Source organism: Rasamsonia byssochlamydoides, assembly GCF_041956645.1.
Source record: "Rasamsonia byssochlamydoides strain NRRL 3658 unplaced genomic scaffold VTN77scaffold_24, whole genome shotgun sequence".
NCBI lineage: Eukaryota > Fungi > Ascomycota > Eurotiomycetes > Eurotiales > Trichocomaceae > Rasamsonia > Rasamsonia byssochlamydoides.
Genome location: NW_027192407.1, coordinates 301,149 through 317,687, shown reverse-complemented (window position 1 = coordinate 317,687; position 16,539 = coordinate 301,149). Strand labels below are relative to the sequence as shown.

At 53.8% G+C, this 16,539-nt stretch overlaps 6 protein-coding genes across 6 annotated transcripts; 2 read left to right on the top strand and 4 right to left on the bottom strand.

The window, feature by feature from the left end:
* Positions 1–1,739: 1,739 nt before the first annotated feature.
* On the top strand, positions 1,740–4,188 carry VTN77DRAFT_3511 (uncharacterized protein; the record flags this gene model as incomplete). Its single annotated transcript, XM_069419468.1, has 6 exons — positions 1,740–1,884; positions 1,938–2,072; positions 2,126–2,380; positions 2,429–2,555; positions 2,609–3,509; positions 3,568–4,188. 6 exons carry the CDS (start codon positions 1,740–1,742, stop codon positions 4,186–4,188), a joined length of 2,184 nt encoding a protein of 727 aa, XP_069278535.1.
* A 231-nt stretch (positions 4,189–4,419) lies between these two features.
* Positions 4,420–7,188, bottom strand: VTN77DRAFT_3510 (uncharacterized protein; the record flags this gene model as incomplete). Its single annotated transcript, XM_069419467.1, has 4 exons — positions 4,420–5,535; positions 5,576–6,376; positions 6,443–6,683; positions 6,758–7,188. The coding sequence occupies 4 exons, from the start codon at positions 7,186–7,188 to the stop codon at positions 4,420–4,422; spliced, it is 2,589 nt and encodes an 862-aa protein (XP_069278534.1).
* An 879-nt stretch (positions 7,189–8,067) lies between these two features.
* VTN77DRAFT_3509 (uncharacterized protein) lies at positions 8,068–9,447 on the bottom strand (the record flags this gene model as incomplete). The annotated part of the gene is made up of 5 exons (XM_069419465.1): positions 8,068–8,381; positions 8,449–8,891; positions 8,942–9,065; positions 9,129–9,255; positions 9,307–9,447. The coding sequence occupies 5 exons, from the start codon at positions 9,445–9,447 to the stop codon at positions 8,068–8,070; spliced, it is 1,149 nt and encodes a 382-aa protein (XP_069278533.1).
* A 616-nt stretch (positions 9,448–10,063) lies between these two features.
* VTN77DRAFT_3508 (uncharacterized protein) lies at positions 10,064–10,371 on the bottom strand (the record flags this gene model as incomplete). The annotated part of the gene is made up of 2 exons (XM_069419464.1): positions 10,064–10,082; positions 10,190–10,371. The coding sequence occupies 2 exons, from the start codon at positions 10,369–10,371 to the stop codon at positions 10,064–10,066; spliced, it is 201 nt and encodes a 66-aa protein (XP_069278532.1).
* A 30-nt stretch (positions 10,372–10,401) lies between these two features.
* VTN77DRAFT_3507 (uncharacterized protein) lies at positions 10,402–11,152 on the bottom strand (the record flags this gene model as incomplete). Its single annotated transcript, XM_069419463.1, has 3 exons — positions 10,402–10,851; positions 10,920–11,054; positions 11,102–11,152. 3 exons carry the CDS (start codon positions 11,150–11,152, stop codon positions 10,402–10,404), a joined length of 636 nt encoding a protein of 211 aa, XP_069278531.1.
* A 2,452-nt stretch (positions 11,153–13,604) lies between these two features.
* VTN77DRAFT_3506 (uncharacterized protein) lies at positions 13,605–15,729 on the top strand (the record flags this gene model as incomplete). Its single annotated transcript, XM_069419462.1, has 3 exons — positions 13,605–14,295; positions 14,351–14,769; positions 14,827–15,729. The coding sequence occupies 3 exons, from the start codon at positions 13,605–13,607 to the stop codon at positions 15,727–15,729; spliced, it is 2,013 nt and encodes a 670-aa protein (XP_069278530.1).
* Between the last annotated feature and the right edge of the window lie 810 nt (positions 15,730–16,539).

Sequence of the window (16,539 nt, the reverse complement as noted above, 5' to 3'; positions counted from 1 at the left end):
AGCTTAGGATGAAATCAAGATTAAAGAAATAAGGAATGTAACAGATATTTTTAAGAATTGCCGGATTAGGAAGTCCAAAATAGGGCCCTGGGGGAGACGGGAGGACACGAGTAAAAGCGGTTCGGACTCGGTTCGGAGCCCTATTTTTGGCCAACAAAACAAAAGAAAAGGCAACACTAATGGATTGTACAGAGTACAAAGGACTAGTTGTTCAAGGCATTGTCCCATCTCCTCCTTTCCTTTTTTTTTTCCTTTTTCGTTCTGACTAGATAAGCGTAGAGTAGATACGTACGTAAGGATAGTAGTCATCGATCGGAAGAATTAATATCCGAGATGTCATCAGACGGGGCGGACCGCATTTCCGCTGCGACGTGTACGGTGTACTCCGTACTTGCTGATCACAGTAAAGTGACTTTCCCCAGGAGGATTTCGTTGATCACTATTCAGAAGGGGGGAGAGAAAAAGGTGCTTGCTGATCATGATGTCAGACTACTATTACTATTCTGTGACTAGAAAGGGAATCGATTGCGGGTTTGAGTAAGTTGCTGGATGAAGGGATGATCTGCAAGGCAAGCCTTGAACAGTAGTAGTGGATGTGTTAATCGGAGTACAGAGTAAAGGTTGCGACTCGAGCCACACGAGTCAACTCCCCAGCCTTGTGGGCTCATTGACTGGTTCATTTTAATACTCCGTACTTCGTACTGCTTTGTGGTTTTAGCGTTGAGTTATTATCAACTTTGGAGTAAGATTGGCTAGTAGCAGTAAGCATCAGGGGCGCTGCTTACTTCAGATAGCTTAAATGAGACAAATCACTAATCATCTTGCAGCCTTTCCTATCGGCCCTATCCTTTTTTTAACCTTTTTTGAACTACCTAACCTACCTAGCTTGGTTGGTATATATTGACGTAAATAGTCCCAAGTGGGGTTCGATTCGATTCCTACGGGCCCATTCTCGCACTGCTTAATCGATCAGTATTAGTTAGCAAGCACCGGTAGGCTGTCAGACTGCCATGTCTTTGCCAGCTATATGCCTATAATTAACTCGTCCGGAAAACTGCACGAAACCATAATCCTGCTTGCTTTTTTTTTATCATTATCATTATGCCAAGAGATCCCAAGGCGATAGAGATGCCATTCTTATTGAAGAAAGTAATATCATCAGCGGCTCTTACATAGTTTTATTCCGTACGTCTCTCTTTGGTCATCACGCAAGACCAAATTAATGAGCCGTAGTGCTTATCTCATTCTTTAGCTGCATAGGAACACGTACAATCTGATTGAAGCTTGAAACGACCACCCAGGAACCCGTCAACAAAGTCACAGACTCAGGGCGAGCCACATGGCAAGGCTGAGCTTGTGCATTAAACGGTACAAAGCGTCAAGATGCGTTCGCTGTACTCTATGTGGAGTAGACCCATGCTTATAGGTGACTTCGTCGTATTCTCCAATTCGTATCAAGTCTTGTGGTATTAACGCCGTGCTAGCAGTGCTGACCCCACAACGTCCATGGAGACAGTAGACTAGTCAACAAGGCTGAGATGATCGTCAAAGCCATCAATCGTCTATCCATGGCCAGTCGAACGGACTGGTGAACAACTCCGGACCCAGAGCAGTCATGGCTATATATTCTGCTCGAACGCTATGCAATTCCACACCAAGTTCCTGGCCTGGCATTCTTCAGCCACATTGTCTCTTTCTAATAAGATCTTTTTGTTCTTCTTTCGTTACTCCAGGTCACGATGGTTGCAACAGAGAAAACCATCCGGAGCCTGACCCTCGCCCTGGCAGCTGTCTCTACCCGGGTTGCTTCCAACCACACGTCGTCGAACGAACAGCCTTGCGCTCAGCTCAGCCAGCAATATGCCCAAGCACAGGCTGCCAATGGTGTGTTAGCTGGCTCTGGTGATAAAAAAATGACAGCTAACTAACTTCCGCAGCAACGTTCCAGCCATCCGGCAAACTGGCGTACAACTGTCTGCAATCCATGCCGTTTCGATCGGATCTTGCGGTGGCGTTTCTGGACGAATATGAGAAGTATTTGAACTTCCAGACGACAATTGAGATCCTGAAGGGTATGTCTGTGACATGTCACGTGGAGACGGTCCTCCTCACTGATTTGCAACAGATCCTCCGCCAGGCTATCTCTCCCCCCCAACCGACCTCCTCGGCGGCCTCGACCTCATCCGCCAGAAAGCAGCCGCCAACCAGTACCCCAGTCAATACGAGTTCGACACGGAGCTGACGCAACTGATTAATTCGGCCAACGACGGCCATCTGAGCATCAGCTTGTGCTCCACCTCCGTCTTCGGATTCCTGATCGACTTACCTCTGGTCTCGGTTTCTACCGATGGATTGGCTCTGCCGGAGCTCTACACTTATAGTGAGTGATAGCTTGGACGAAGGATGATCATCGACTGACGAGATCCAGACGATGCGGTATCGCTCGCCCAAGGAGACCAGCAAGTCTCGCCGCTCATCTCCATCAACGGCATCGATGCAGTGGAATTCCTGGAGAAGGTGTCGTCGTCGCAGTCCTTCCAAGACCCGGATGCCCGGTAAGCTGCTGCCGGCCTCTTCTGCTACATCTCACCACTAACCAGGCTGCCAGCTACAACTCCCTCTTCCCTAATCGCGCCAATCCGACTATTGGTAGCGCCTGGATGTTCAACCCCCTGTGGCCTGGTGCTGCCTATTACACCTTCAAGTACGCCAATGAAACCATCGGGCACGTTGAAACGCTGGCGATTCTCACGGGCGGGGACTTCAACTTCACCGACGGCACGGCTCTCTACGAGGCAGTCTGTCTGCCCAGCTCGTCTGCTTCGTCAGCTTCGTCCAATTCCACCGCTCCGATTGCCGCGCCGATCGAAACTATCCTCCCCGGCTACCCTGCGCCCGTCATCCGGGACCCGTACTACCTGATCAGCGGCTACTATCTGAACGACACGGACCTGCAAGACGTGGCTGTCCTAGCAATCCCAACTTTTAACACAGAAGGTACCTTCACAGGCGGAACGCAGCTCCCAGACGACGAAGAAGAGGCGTTTCACCAGGTGGCCGTCGACTTCGTCAACAACGCCACGGCAGCAGGCAAGAAGAAGATCCTGATCGACCTGTCCGGCAACCCCGGTGGTGTATTTCTTTCCGGATACGACCTCTTCAAGATCTTCTTCCCGGACGTCTTTCCCTACAGCGCCACGCGGTTCCGCGCCCACCCAGGCGCGTATCTGATCGGAAAGTCCTACTCGCAGGTCGGCCCAAGCGACCCCAATGACTTCCTGTTGAATCCCTTCGCGGTGCAAGCGGCCGTCACGCCGGACCAGAAGGGCGATTTCGCCACGTGGGACGACCTCTTCGGACCGCATCTCATCCTGGGGGTAAACTCGTCCAGTCTGGCTGCCAACCTCAACTTCTCCTCCGTGTCGGACGCTCAATCACCCATCTCGGGCTTTGGCAATGTCACTCTGGATCCGACTACTCGTCCCTTTGCACCGGAAGATATCGTTATCGTGAGTTTTAACCCCGTCGAGAAAAGACCGTCGTATTTCATTTCTAACTGGTTAATAGATCACCGACGGCCTCTGCACCTCCACCTGCACCATCTTCACCGAACTGATGAAATGGCAGGGCGTTCGCAGCATCGTCTTTGGCGGCCGGCCGCAATACGGGCCCATGCAGGCCCTCGGCGGCTCCAAAGGCGCCAACAGTGCCCCATACACCGCACTCTCGAGTTACGCGACCGAAGGCTACGCGCTGGCTGTCAACGCCAGCCGGACGTCCGACCCGGTGCTGACGCCGGAGGAACTGGACCAGTACAACAGCACCGTGGGCATCCCGGTGTCGGAGTTCCCTCTGCCTCTCCTCGGCGGCGAGGTCAACCTCAAAAACAACTACCGTCCGGGCAACGACATCGTGCCGCTGCAGTTCATCTACGAGGCGGCGGAGTGTCGACTCTTCTTCACCATCGAGAACTACCAGCAGCAGGAGACGATCTGGGCGGCTGCAGCGCGGGCGATGTTTGGCAACGGCAGCTGCGTGCTGGGCTCGACAAACGCAACCGGCAGTTTATACGGGCCCAGCAGCGTCAGCAACAGCACCAGCGGCAGCGGCAGCGGCAGCGGCAGTCCGTCGAACCTGCAGAAGGCGGCGGCCCTACTGATAGAGTTGGGGCAGTCGATGTCGTCGTAGGTAGATCCATGCGCGGGTCGTTCGTTCCGGGTGTTACCATCATTTCAATCTTCTTCCCCTAGGTACAAGTCAGACCCGATTCTTATTAGATCCTCCGTGCTAAGTAGATATACTGTATGCGTGTACGTATCTAGTCCATGAGATTCATCCGTGGTGTCTGATTTCGCTCTAACTCTTCTTTTCTTTGTTCCTTTCTCCATCAGCATCTGCTGCATTGATCGACTTTATCTGCTACACCCCCCTTGCTGCCATGGCCTTCTGGAACGTCTTCTGGAAACGACGCACATATTCCGCCCCCAGCATCGTATAATGCGAGCCCTCCACCTCATGGAACCTCGGCGCCGACCGGGTGAACGCATCCCACCGACTCAGATGCCGAGTCAACCACTCCGCCTTGCTGGCCGCCACGATGGCCAGCGGATTGCAGTAAAACACATCCAGGCTCTCGACCTGCCCGCTCGGATCGTAGTCGCGGGCCATGCTCTGCAACTCAAACGCCAGGTCGGCCCAGTTCCGGAGCGCGTCGGCCGTGAGAGAGAGCTCGACTATGCGCGAGGGCGCCGCGATGCGGGTGATGTGCGCAACGGCCTCGCGTCGGCACAGACCCCAGAGCTGAGGGGAGATGGTGCTGGAGTCTTCCTCTGGGATGAGGCCCAGGAAATACGCCAGGTGCACCAGACACTCGGTCCAGTCCAGCTGGCGCATGCGGAATTTGATGTGCGGAGGCAGATTGAGGGCGCCGAGGAAGCGGACCTCGTCGCCGTTCCGCCCGAGGACTTTGGCGATCTCGAAGACCAGCATGGCCCCGTACGAGTATCCCGCGATTGCGTATGGCCCATGCGGCTGCTGCCGCTTGATCGCGGCGTGGTAGGTGGCCACGCATTCGGCGAGATCGTGGAAGTACGGCTCTCCCGGGTTGAAGCCCCGGGCTCGCAGAGCATGGATGGGCCGGCCGTCGATGAACTGGGCGAGGCCGAGAAAGACGAGCACCTCTCCGACGCCCGGGTGGACGAGCCAGAGGGGCATCTTGTGCCCCTGCGATTGAAGGGTGACCACGGGATCGTACGCGACTTGGCGAGTCTCCAGGTCTTGCAACGCCTTCGCCAAAGAGCGGACGCTGGGGTGGGTCATCACCGTGATCATGGGGATCTCTTGTGCCAGCCCGAGCTTCTTCTGGATGCGTTGCTTCAGCTGGAGGAGCTCCACGGAGGTGATGCCCATCTCAAAGAATGTCGTTTCGACGTGGAGTTCCTCTTCCGGGACATCATCGAAGACGGCTTGAACCTCCTCCAGGAGCATCTCTTCGATGCGGTTCGCTGGGAACGTCCGTTTGGCATTCTGGAAGGCCTTGACCATTTCGTTATTCGCCGTCTCGTAACTCCGATACTCGCCGTTGTCCAAGGCCTTCCTGATCTGGGTCCGGGATAGCTTGCCCCGGGTGGACCGTGGCAGCAGAGCGCGGTCCAGAGGGAGAACGTAAGGGACGGGCACCGGTGAGCAGCAGCATCATCCGGCTAATCGCACCCAGTGCCTTGACTCTCGCCTCGACATTGTCCGGGGTGTAGGTCGGGAGGTAGATCACACAGAGTTGCTCTGTCTGCGCTCCGGCCCGCCAGCGGGAAAAGCACACGGTGTAGCTCGGGGTCACCGCGTCGATATTGGCGTCTTCGATGGCTGACTCGAGCTCATGCGGCAGATACTTCACGCCGTTGATCGAGATCACCTCTTTCGTCCGCCCCGCGAGGTTCAGATTCCCCGCGGCGTCAATGACCGCAATGTCGCCGGTATTGAACCATCCATCCGACGTGAACGCATCCCGTGTTGCGGCTTCGTTGTTGTAGTACCCCGTAAAGACGATCGGGCCTCGAACCTCCAGGTTTCCAGGCTCGTTTGGCCGGGCCAAAGTCCCATTCTCAGAGAGGGAGGACGCACGCATCTGAATGCCCGGCACGCAATGTCCCACCGAGGCGAATTCATGCTGGTGGTCGAGATCGTACTCCGGACAGCTCCGGCTGTAGATACATCCCGCACAGGTCTCAGTCATCCCAAAGCCCGGAACGACAACGTTTCTGGGGGCGCCGTGCTGGCCCAGAAGCCGGGAAACCGCGTCGCATGTCTCGACGACGTTGGCCTCGCCGCCGGACACGATGTAGTGGAGACAGCTCAGATCGAACGCCCAGGGCACCGCCTGCGGACTCCCCATCCAGCGTCGCAGTTTGGCCAGGAAGAAGTTTGGCGCAAAGGTTCACCCGACTCGGTGCCGGTGGATCATCTCCAGGAACAGCGACGGGTCCGAGATGACGTCCGGTGGCTGAACGTGGATTTGCTCGGCGCCGATGAACATGGCATGGAGGTGGATCTCGATCAGACTGCCGACATGGTCGAGGCCGATCCAGTTCAGAAAGGCGAACCGGGCTCCACCGGCAGGAACGAGCTCTTCCCAGCGACGGCGGCGAGGATCTGCTTGTGCGTCAAGCGGACCGCCTTCGCGTGTCCTGTACTCCCCAACGTCAGCATCAGAAGGGCCAAGTCTTGCTGCTTGGCCATATTGATGGGCCTCTCCGACAACGGCATGATGCCATCAACCTCTCGCAGCCGGAGAATAGGGTCGTCGTCCGGAAACTGGTCCCGCAAGGTCGATCTTGTCAAGCAGATGGCATTGTCGAAGAGCACTCGGAGATGAAGGAAATGCTGATTGCGATGTTCTTTGCTTCTCACGAACGGAGTCGACATGGCCGGGATACATCCGGCGTACAAGGCCGACCACAACCAGATGATGTTGTCCAGGTGGCTGTCGAAATGCAGAAGGAAGATCGAGCCTTCAGCAAAACCGTCCATCCGACGCAGCAGCTCACTGTTCCGTTGGGCTGAGTGGAGAAGCTCCTTGTACGTCAAGCGATGGCAAGTACTCAGGTCCCCGAGAGGGTATGCGGAGACACCGTGGGTTGCGTGCTTGTCGGCTGCTACCTCGAGGAGGTCGGTGATGTGTTGCAGAGGCATGGTTTGAATCAGACACGAACAATAGCAGAACAAGGCGAGCTTAACATGCTTGTGGTAATGACCGGACATGGGTGTCATATGTAACCTGCATCCCAAAGACGCCAAAATTGCGGCCAGCAGCCAAGATATAGGCAATAGATTACCGTACTGAACTAACTCGCCTGGTCCGTCCTGACCCTTTCAACTGCCGGCAGGAAAGGTTGCTGCAGTGCCTTCCCAACGAGGAGACGATCGAGTTGGAAATCCAACACCGCTGTCACTACCCTTGTTAACACCACCTGCCAACAACCGCTATCTACGTTGGTGAAGGGACTAGACCTTCCAGCCTGAAAACGCTAAAAGACGACCTCAGGATCGAGGGGAGGGTAACGACCAGCCCCAATCCTTCCAGGGTCGGTCGAGATGATTCCCATGTCTATCCCCGTCGTTGCCAACACACTCACTACCTCTCCGGTCTACTGGCCTCTCGGCTCTTTCTACCGTTCTGCTACTCGACATGTTCAGAGAAGAGAAGTCATCTATATCGTGACCACTGACTTTGGAGTGGTATGGGGGGGGGGGGGGGAAATTTTTGATGGAATTTTAGTGATAGGTAGCGAGAATCGATATGTATGTAGTCCCCCACAGCAGCTCTACAGGGGAAAGAAAAGATAAGGACAGCATTTGAAGAAGACATCAGGAGAGAGAGTTCTCAGGCGGGAACCGATGAGAATGTTCAAAATGCTGACTGATTGAGATTAACTGACTAACAACCTAGAATAGGACACGAAGACATAGGAAGGCCGTCAACCTCTGAATCAGCCCACAGCCCAGATCAATTGAGTCATCGCCGTCATTTGTTCCCCCGTCGTTGCAGATACCCCCCAAACAGCAGCTTCCTCATTTGGGAACGCAGGTGATGACACTCTCGTGCACCAGCGGCGTATACACGTGGATGTCAACAATCTTCAACCCGACGCTGTCCAGCAAGGCGGTCCACTGCTCGTGGGTGCGCTCGCGTGCGGCCAGTCCCGCCATCATGGTGAGATCCATCTGGGTGGTCTGCCAGTACACACCGGTGTTTGGCAGGACCATATCATCAATAAGTATCAGGGAGTCAGGGGCTAGCACATCGATGATGTTCTTCAGGATCAGCTGGCACTTGTCATCCGGGAAGTCATGCAGGACACAGCGCATATAGTAGAATTTGGCCCCTGGACCGGGGTAAGCGGGTGCACATCAAACACCGTGGGAAGAACTCGAGAGCAGGGGCCTGTTTACCTTTGATCGGCTGCGGCTTGAAGATGTCATAGACCATGTTTTGCACCCCTGGTGTAGGCAGGGCATGGTCAATGCAGTGTGGCAGGTCCTGCAGAACGACGGAGCCAGGCAGATTGGGGTATTTGGCCTTGAACTCAGCACACTGATGGCCAATGCCACCACCAATATCGACAAAGATTGGCCCTGCCTCCGGGCTCCAACCCTGCGCCTGCTTCTCCACCGGATAGACGGAGAGCCAGGTAGGCATGCCATGGCGGCGCGCTGCCATGTGCTGGTTGAAGTAGTTGAACTGCTCCGGCAGCTTGGGGAAGAACTGGAAGACGATCTCGTCAGTCTTCCAGGCATCCTGGAAGACCGTCTTGGTATTGTCAGTGATGTCTTGGAAGCCAGTCTTCCGCAGGAAGGCGGGAAGTTCCTGGAAGATGGGGCCAACAAAGTCGAAGCTAGACAATGTTAGCTGACGATGGCGGACTTCGGCTCAGAGACGACTGACTAATGGTGCACGCCTGCCTGGTTGTTGGCATCTCCAAGCGTCCTGGTCACATTGTTTGCGCCAAAGGTGTCTTTCCCCGTCTCCGTGACCGTGCCCAGAGAGGAGAAGTACCGCAGCAGCCGTCCTGGCCATCCGTTCGTCAGCCGGAGTGAGCAGACGAGAAATGGATGCATTGTACTTTACGAACCTAGCAGGGTCGGGTGCGCGCCTGTCGCCTCCGACAGTTGATCGACCGTGAGCGGGGTCGAACTGGCTGCGAGCCGGTCAAAGAGCTTCAGGTCAATGCCAACGCGGACGGCGGCGATTTGGAGGTGCTGGAGCAGCCATCAATCAGCATCTCTCATTCCAATGCAGCGAGCACGCACGTAGAACATGATCCTCTCCATCGTGTCATCGGACGACTCGAGCGAGTAGGACAGGTCGCGCAGGGCGACAACCATCTTTTTGCGAGCCGCATCGTCGGCAGTATGGGCCAGACGCTGCACTTGGTCGATGATTTCCTCCATGGTGGGCAGTAGAAGCGCGAGAAAGCTGTTGAGAGATGTGGAAGAGAGGATGGAAGTTGGTTCCGGGCTGGACGGCAGAAAGGGAGAAGGTCTTTAAGTAGAGCACGCTCCCCGCCGCGAGAGAGGGACTCGCAGGTAATGAATCGCTGTTGGATCAAAACTGGAATCGTGCAGATGGCTTCATGCGGCACTGTCACTGTTTGTTCCCCTGATTGGGCTGGCGCGTTGGGAGCAGAGGCTGTCCGTACATGCATGCATGCATGCATCCATCCTATATGCGACGTGCATGGCCAATTATCGACAGGGTGATGTTCTGGGCGTGGGATTGGAGAGAAGTATGACCAGATCTACCAGGCCATAAGAACCAGACTCGAAGCTTCCGACTCGCATAGCACATTCCACATTTTGTTTAGCTCTATCTTGTCGGCTGTAATGCACAACATTACAGGTATATCAACCTCCTCATGCCCGTCTTTCTTCCCCTCTGTTCTTCCTTAGCGTTGTCTCTTACTTAGAGAGCGGCCAAGTCGAAATTGATTCGTTTTTGTTTTTTTTTTTTGAACCCCGTCTCAGACAGCTACAACGCAGCGCTATTCGGACTGGCTAGCAGGGCTGCTCACAAGATGGGGACAAGCCTAGTTGATGTTGCGGGGCCCAAGTGTTAGTGATCCTGGACATGGATCCATTGTATTTCGAGATACTACCAATGATACTAGCTTCTGAAGTTATTACTTCCTCTCACCAGTTCTTGAACGGCAGCCCACTCTTTGCCCTCACGGCGCCGTAGATGACCGCGATGTCACTCGCAGGCCCGGCATGCGCTTCTGCATCCGCCAGATGCGCTATCGCCACTTCGTACGACTCCAGCGACGTGCTGGACTGTCGGGCCAGATCCAACACATGACCCGCCAGGTCGCGCGCCATGGCAACGTCCACCATGGGCTTTGCAGCGAATTAGTCCCCGCTGGTCATCTTCCGCGTGTAGATGGCATGCAGCGGGCGGAGGAAGAGCGTCATGATCAGGCTCTGCATGTGCGTCGTCCCCAGGCCCGTCTTCTCCGCGAAGACGTGCGTCTCGGCCACCGTCTCGATGGTCGTCAGGATAATCACGTTCCCGATGACCTTCAGCAGCGTCGCCTTGCTGGGCGCCTCGCTGCTGAGGTCGACGATCGCTTCCGCGACCACGCCCACGGTGTATGGTTTGATTCGAGCGACCGAGGACACTGCTCCGGCGGGGACGCAGATCAGGGACCCCGAAACGACCATGGACGGGTCACCGAAGACAGGCATGGCGACGAACTCAGCGCCCGCCTCGAGCACTTTCCGGGCGATCTGGTCGGTGATGTGCGGGAGGACAGAGGAGCAATCGACGAAGTGTTTGCCCGTGATGTCGTGGGCCAGGATCTCTCAAATGTCTCGAGGACGGCTTCTTGGTTCTGAAGGCAGCACCAGATGATATCTGCGGTAGCGACGACGTCTGCAATCGTGTCCGCCGCCGTGGCGTGCTTCAGTTCCTGGCTTGTCTCGTCGGCTCGACTTCGGGTCCGGTTGAAGAGAATAAGGGGCTTGTCGAGGTTGCCCTTCTCGACGAGATTTTTTGCCATGGCCTATCTCGAGGTTAGAATGATTGTGTCGTTTGGATGGATGTACATACCTGGCCCATGCGGCCCATGCCGATGTACGCGAGCTGAGGCTGGTCATCCATCGTATTACCGAGCAAGGACAAGAAATCTATCGATCAAGAAGATGCTACACTAGGATAATCAGGACTGAATAATTCTTAGAAGAGAAGACACCTCTTCCCTGTCTAGAGACGACTGCTGTATTTATGTCAACGGACAACGGGGAGTCTTGTGGCCGAAATCCTTGCAAGGGCCAGCTAAGATTGGGATGAAACCTCACGGACAGGATGTCAGCGCAACCAATGAGGGTGGAATCTGTCGAGGTAATATAGCAACACCATGGCTGGATCTGTTGGATATGGCCCTGGTTCGAAGCCTTAGCGCCAACAGCCAAAGCTAACTGGAAGAAGATCTGCAGTGGGGGCGACTACAGGAGCTGCATGTTGCATATCCTGTATCTGTGTGTTGGATGGATGGATGGATGTAATGTACGGTACATATTGCCTGCTAGGTATCCTAGGCACCTCCTTTGTATGGACAGTATCTAGCTGGGGTCTTTTCAGGATGCCAGGCAGGCCAGCCTAGTTCCCTGGAAAGGGGTGGGAAAGGTGGAGTGCTGTGACCGCTCAAAACGAAAAGGAATCCAATTCTACTTGGTAGCTATCTAACAAGCAGAGAGGCAAAGAAGAAAGACTATCTACATGGGCATGAGGGGGTTGATATACACACCCTGAGAAACATGGAGCGGGACCTAATCTGGAATGCCATTGCATGCATGGCAGATAACTGGATAAAGCTTGAGCTTCCAGCCGGCATACCTTTTCGGATCCAAGTCCTGCTCTAGCCACGCCATTACAGAGAGATAGAGCAAGAGAGAATACGGGGGACAGCGCCAAGGAATCTATAGAAACTCAGTAAACGAAATCTTTCACTAGAGGTCCCAACTAGAGGTTAATCTATCATAGTTGGGGCTGTAAGCAACTAATCCATCCCCTATAGTAATATTGCCAGGTCTGACCCAATATCTCCTAGGGCTTTTAAGGAATGCTGACTAGGTAGAATTCCAATCTGCAACTGGACTGGACTTTCATACCCTGTTTTCCTCCATCTCAGCTATTTTCCGCTGAATTTCAAGCAAAGTCTGACGGATTCTTGTTTCTCGCAACCCTTTTGTAGGTATCTCAGTTCGAACGGGCCAGGAGTCATAGGACGACCAAAGTTTACTATTTCATGACCTATAGTCCTGGCCACTAATAGGGGATGTATCTAAGCAAGTCTCAGCTACATGGTAAAACTAGGACAGAGCAATATACAGATTTCTAGGGACATCATTGATTTCGAGGCATCAATTAGGATAGCAGCAAGGTACCTGTGGTAGTAGGAAGAGACTGAGCTGTCGTCCACGTTGACAAGCATTGCAGACGATGGCGATTAACGCTCATACGTTGTAGATACTCCCTCCTTATCAACAGACAAGGGGTGCAAACACCCTTCAGATTCAACCCATTGATCCGAGATGACGAACATAGCAAACTGATGGCATAAATAAGAGTCAGCCTGGTCGATCACGTTACGGGTATCCTGCTGACACAGCTTGTTTCACCAGATGACAAAAAGCACCATGTCTCTTGCCCCAAGGCTTGGGTAAAAAGCACTTGACGAGAATGCTAGATAAACGGCATCACATGGATAACATCCTCCTGGAAGCGAGGCCTGAGAAACCTGAGGGGAAGCTAATATTCATGCTCGGCGGCATGTATTTTATTCGAGTTAACTGGCTGCGTCGAAATGAAGCTGCATTGCAGAAATCATTTATATAGGTGTAAAGTTTTCTGATAATCACCTGCCCTATCTGCTATCCCCTAAGTCTAGTCTAAGCAAATTCTGGTGCAGTGTCAAGTGCCTGCGCAAGGACCCATTGCAATTGCCACAACCTAGGTATAGTTTTAACGCCTCTCCTGCCATGGATCTTTTTATTTTTTTTTCAGCGCCTTTCGGAATCCAAAATCGGTTATTGCCGTGGCAGAGCCACGCTTTTCTTCTCCACGGGAGACTGCGAGAAGTCGAATCTGGTTTAAAGATGACGACTGACGAGTCACGACAGGGAAACAACGTACTTCTCCGGAGAACTTAGTTTCTATCGGCTTCAAAACTGATTTACTGTATTAACCGTTTAACCCCAGACCACGATTAAACTACCCCATACTCCGGCCCCGCCTTCTCCGCACTTCCCCACATTGTCATGTCGATCGCGGAATCTGGCGATGCGATGATTCGAGGGAATGAGGCTATCACCGTCGCCCTTCGCAGGAATGTTTCTCTTCGGTGGACATTACCCCGAGAATAGAGATGGACTTTTATGAGTCGGCTGCACACGCAGTGATTGCGTGTTCCTCGGTATAATCTTGATGCAGCCTCAGAGTTGGGGGTGGTTTCGATGCAGTATGTAAAGAACAAGGTATGCCCCTTTCTTCGTCCTTTCTCTCCAAAGACTACTCCGATGACGTTCTCAGGATAACTGCTACCAGATTGGCCATGTCGTGGTGCTTGCCCCTTCTTGCTCTGGCAACAGCTGCGTCAGCAGTGCCGTATAGCGAGTATATCCTCGCTCCCAGCTCGCGGACGCTGACCGCGCCGACCATCCACAAGGTCAATGGCACAGTCCGGAATGCTGCTGCTCTGACTACAGCTGGTGCTTTGACCAGCGCGAGCAACAGCTCCGCTGTCTTCATCGGCGTGAATTCCTCCGTCACGCTGGACTTTGGGAAAAACATCGGAGGAAACGTCTGTTTCCAGGTCGATGCGGTGTCTGGCTCCGACGAATACATCGGCATCAGCTTCACGGAGAGCTCCCTCTGGATCAGCCCTGACAAATGCGACGCCACGCAGAACGAAGGCCTCGATGATCCGCTGTGGTTTGCCGTCTCCGGGCCGGGCACCTATGCAGCAGACATCCAACACCAGCGGGGCGGTTTTCGCTATCTGAACGTGCTACATAATTCTACCGGCAGCGTGAGTGTGTCAACGCTGACGGTCAACTGGACTGCAGTGCCCCAGATGTCCGATCCCAGAGACTACGCGGGCTACTTCCACAGCAGCAGCGAGAAGCTGAACCGTGTGTGGTACGCGGGTGCCTACACGAACCAACTATGTTCGATTCTTTCGTCGACTGGCAGCGCATTGAACCTGCCGCTGTCGGGCTGGGCATATAATTATACCATCGCCAGTCAGTACAGCACCCTGCCATTCCTTTTGTCCTTCTTTTCACTGACACTCGTCAGATGGAACGGCCGTCCTCGTCGACGGCGCCAAACGCGACCGCCTCGTCTGGCCCGGCGACATCGTCATCTCGGGCCCATCCATCTTCGTATCTACGAACCGACTGGATGCAATCCGGAATGGCCTCGACTCGCTGCTCGCCATCCAGCTGCCGGACGGTCGACTGCCGTACTCGAGCATCCCGTTTGAGAGCACCAACCCGAGCGACTTCGTCTGGAGTTTCACGTATCATCTGCACACGCTGAACGACATCTACGACTACTACCTCTTTACGGGGGATGTCCCCTATCTGCAGTCGGTGTGGGGGAAGTACAAACTGGCTATGGCGTATATCCTCCAGTTTGTCGACAGCTCGAAGCTTGCCAACGTGACGAGCAGCGCGGACTGGTTGCGATTCGGCATGGGAGGGCATAACATTGAGGTCAGTATCCTGTAGAATATACCGTCATCTGTATATCCCATCGTCTGACAGACACAGGCGAATGCAATCCTCTACTACAATCTCAACCTCGGCCTCAAACTCGCCGCCGTTCTCAACGACAGCAGCGTCGTCAGCAACTGGACCACCACAGCACAAGGCATCCAGGAGGCCGCCAACACCCGCCTCTGGGACTCGTCCGCCAACTTGTTCTGGGACAACGACGTCAACACGACCGGCTCGTCGCTCCACCCGCAGGACGGCAATGCCTGGGCCATCGTCTCCGGGCTGGTGTCCTCCGATCGAGCGAGCGAAATTAGTGCTGCCTTGCAAGCACGCTGGGTGCGTCCGTACGGTGCTCCCGCGCCCGAAGCCGGCGCGACCGTATCGCCCTTTGCGTCCGGCTTCGAGGTGCAAGCGCACTACCTGGCCGGCCACCCCGAGCGCGCCATCGAGCTTATCGAGTTCATGTGGGCGGACTTCATGCTGGACGATCCACGCATGACCAACAGCACCTTTATCGAGGGGTACTCGACGGACGGGAGTCTGCATTATGCGCCGTACGCGAACGACGCCCGGGTCAGCCATGCGCACGGCTGGGCGACGGGGCCGACGTCGACGCTGTCATTCCTCGGCGCGGGCATCCAGCTGACGTCGGGGGCGGGCGAGACGTGGCTGCTCAAGCCTCTGCTGGGAGGGTTGAGCAGCATTTCAGCGGGATATACGAGTCCGTTGGGACAGTTCTCCGCTAGCTGGCGTAGCTCGAATAGTACAGGTTTACAAGGCGAGTTTAGTACTCCGCCTGGCACGAGTGGAACGTTGACTCTGCCTGTTACTGGGTCAGAAAAGAGATTAGTCCTGAATGGGCCGGGTGGGAGACAGGTGAGAAGTGTTCCGAGCGATCAGTCAAGTATCACCGTTGCCGGCCTCAAGGGAGGAAAGTACACGGTCAGTCTCGACTGAGCGGCATATACAACTCAGGAAGACGTATATATGAATAGCAGCTACATAGTAAATGTGCAGAAATGTGCAATAGTGTCGGTATCTTCCATGCTATTGGATATGTAATGATCCCAGCTGAACCCTCGTAGATGAGTGTGGAAGGCTCAGTGATTAATCTGGTTCACACAAACTGCTGTATTCTTTGAAGCAACAATAACCATAATAAAAAAAAAGCCACTTGATCATGGTTATTGTAATAGATTTTCTTTTTCCTTTCTTTACTTTTTTTTCGCCCTCTTACCGGTGGCTCCCCGAGCTACTTACCCCATAGGGTAAAAAGCTTAGCGCCTCAGCAGAACATTGCTACGTAGGAAATCCACACACTGGCTATCAGTCCGTCCCTCACCACTTGAGCATGCAAGGCTACATAAACATATTCATGGAGAATATCACCGAAGAAGAAAAAAAAAAGAGAGTAGATAAAGGGACAACGTTACGCCACACTCTACTTAATTAATTGCTATTAAACTACCAAAAGCTACTGACGTCAACAGTGATCACGGATCTAATCTCACCATCAAAATCCCAAATTAATCAATTGCATAAATAAATGACCTGATTATAATATTCATATGATGTTGGTCAGTCCTTTATGAACTGTACTGTAGGATGATCCGCGGGAATCTTGCCAATTAGGGTTCGTGACAACCGAGCCAAGTTAGGCTTTGCAAGAATCCTCGCGTTTTAATTTTTTTCTTTAACTATAGCAAAAAAAAACACTATTAATTAATCCCGGCCAGAAGTAGGTGCTTTCCCCACTCATAATCCGCA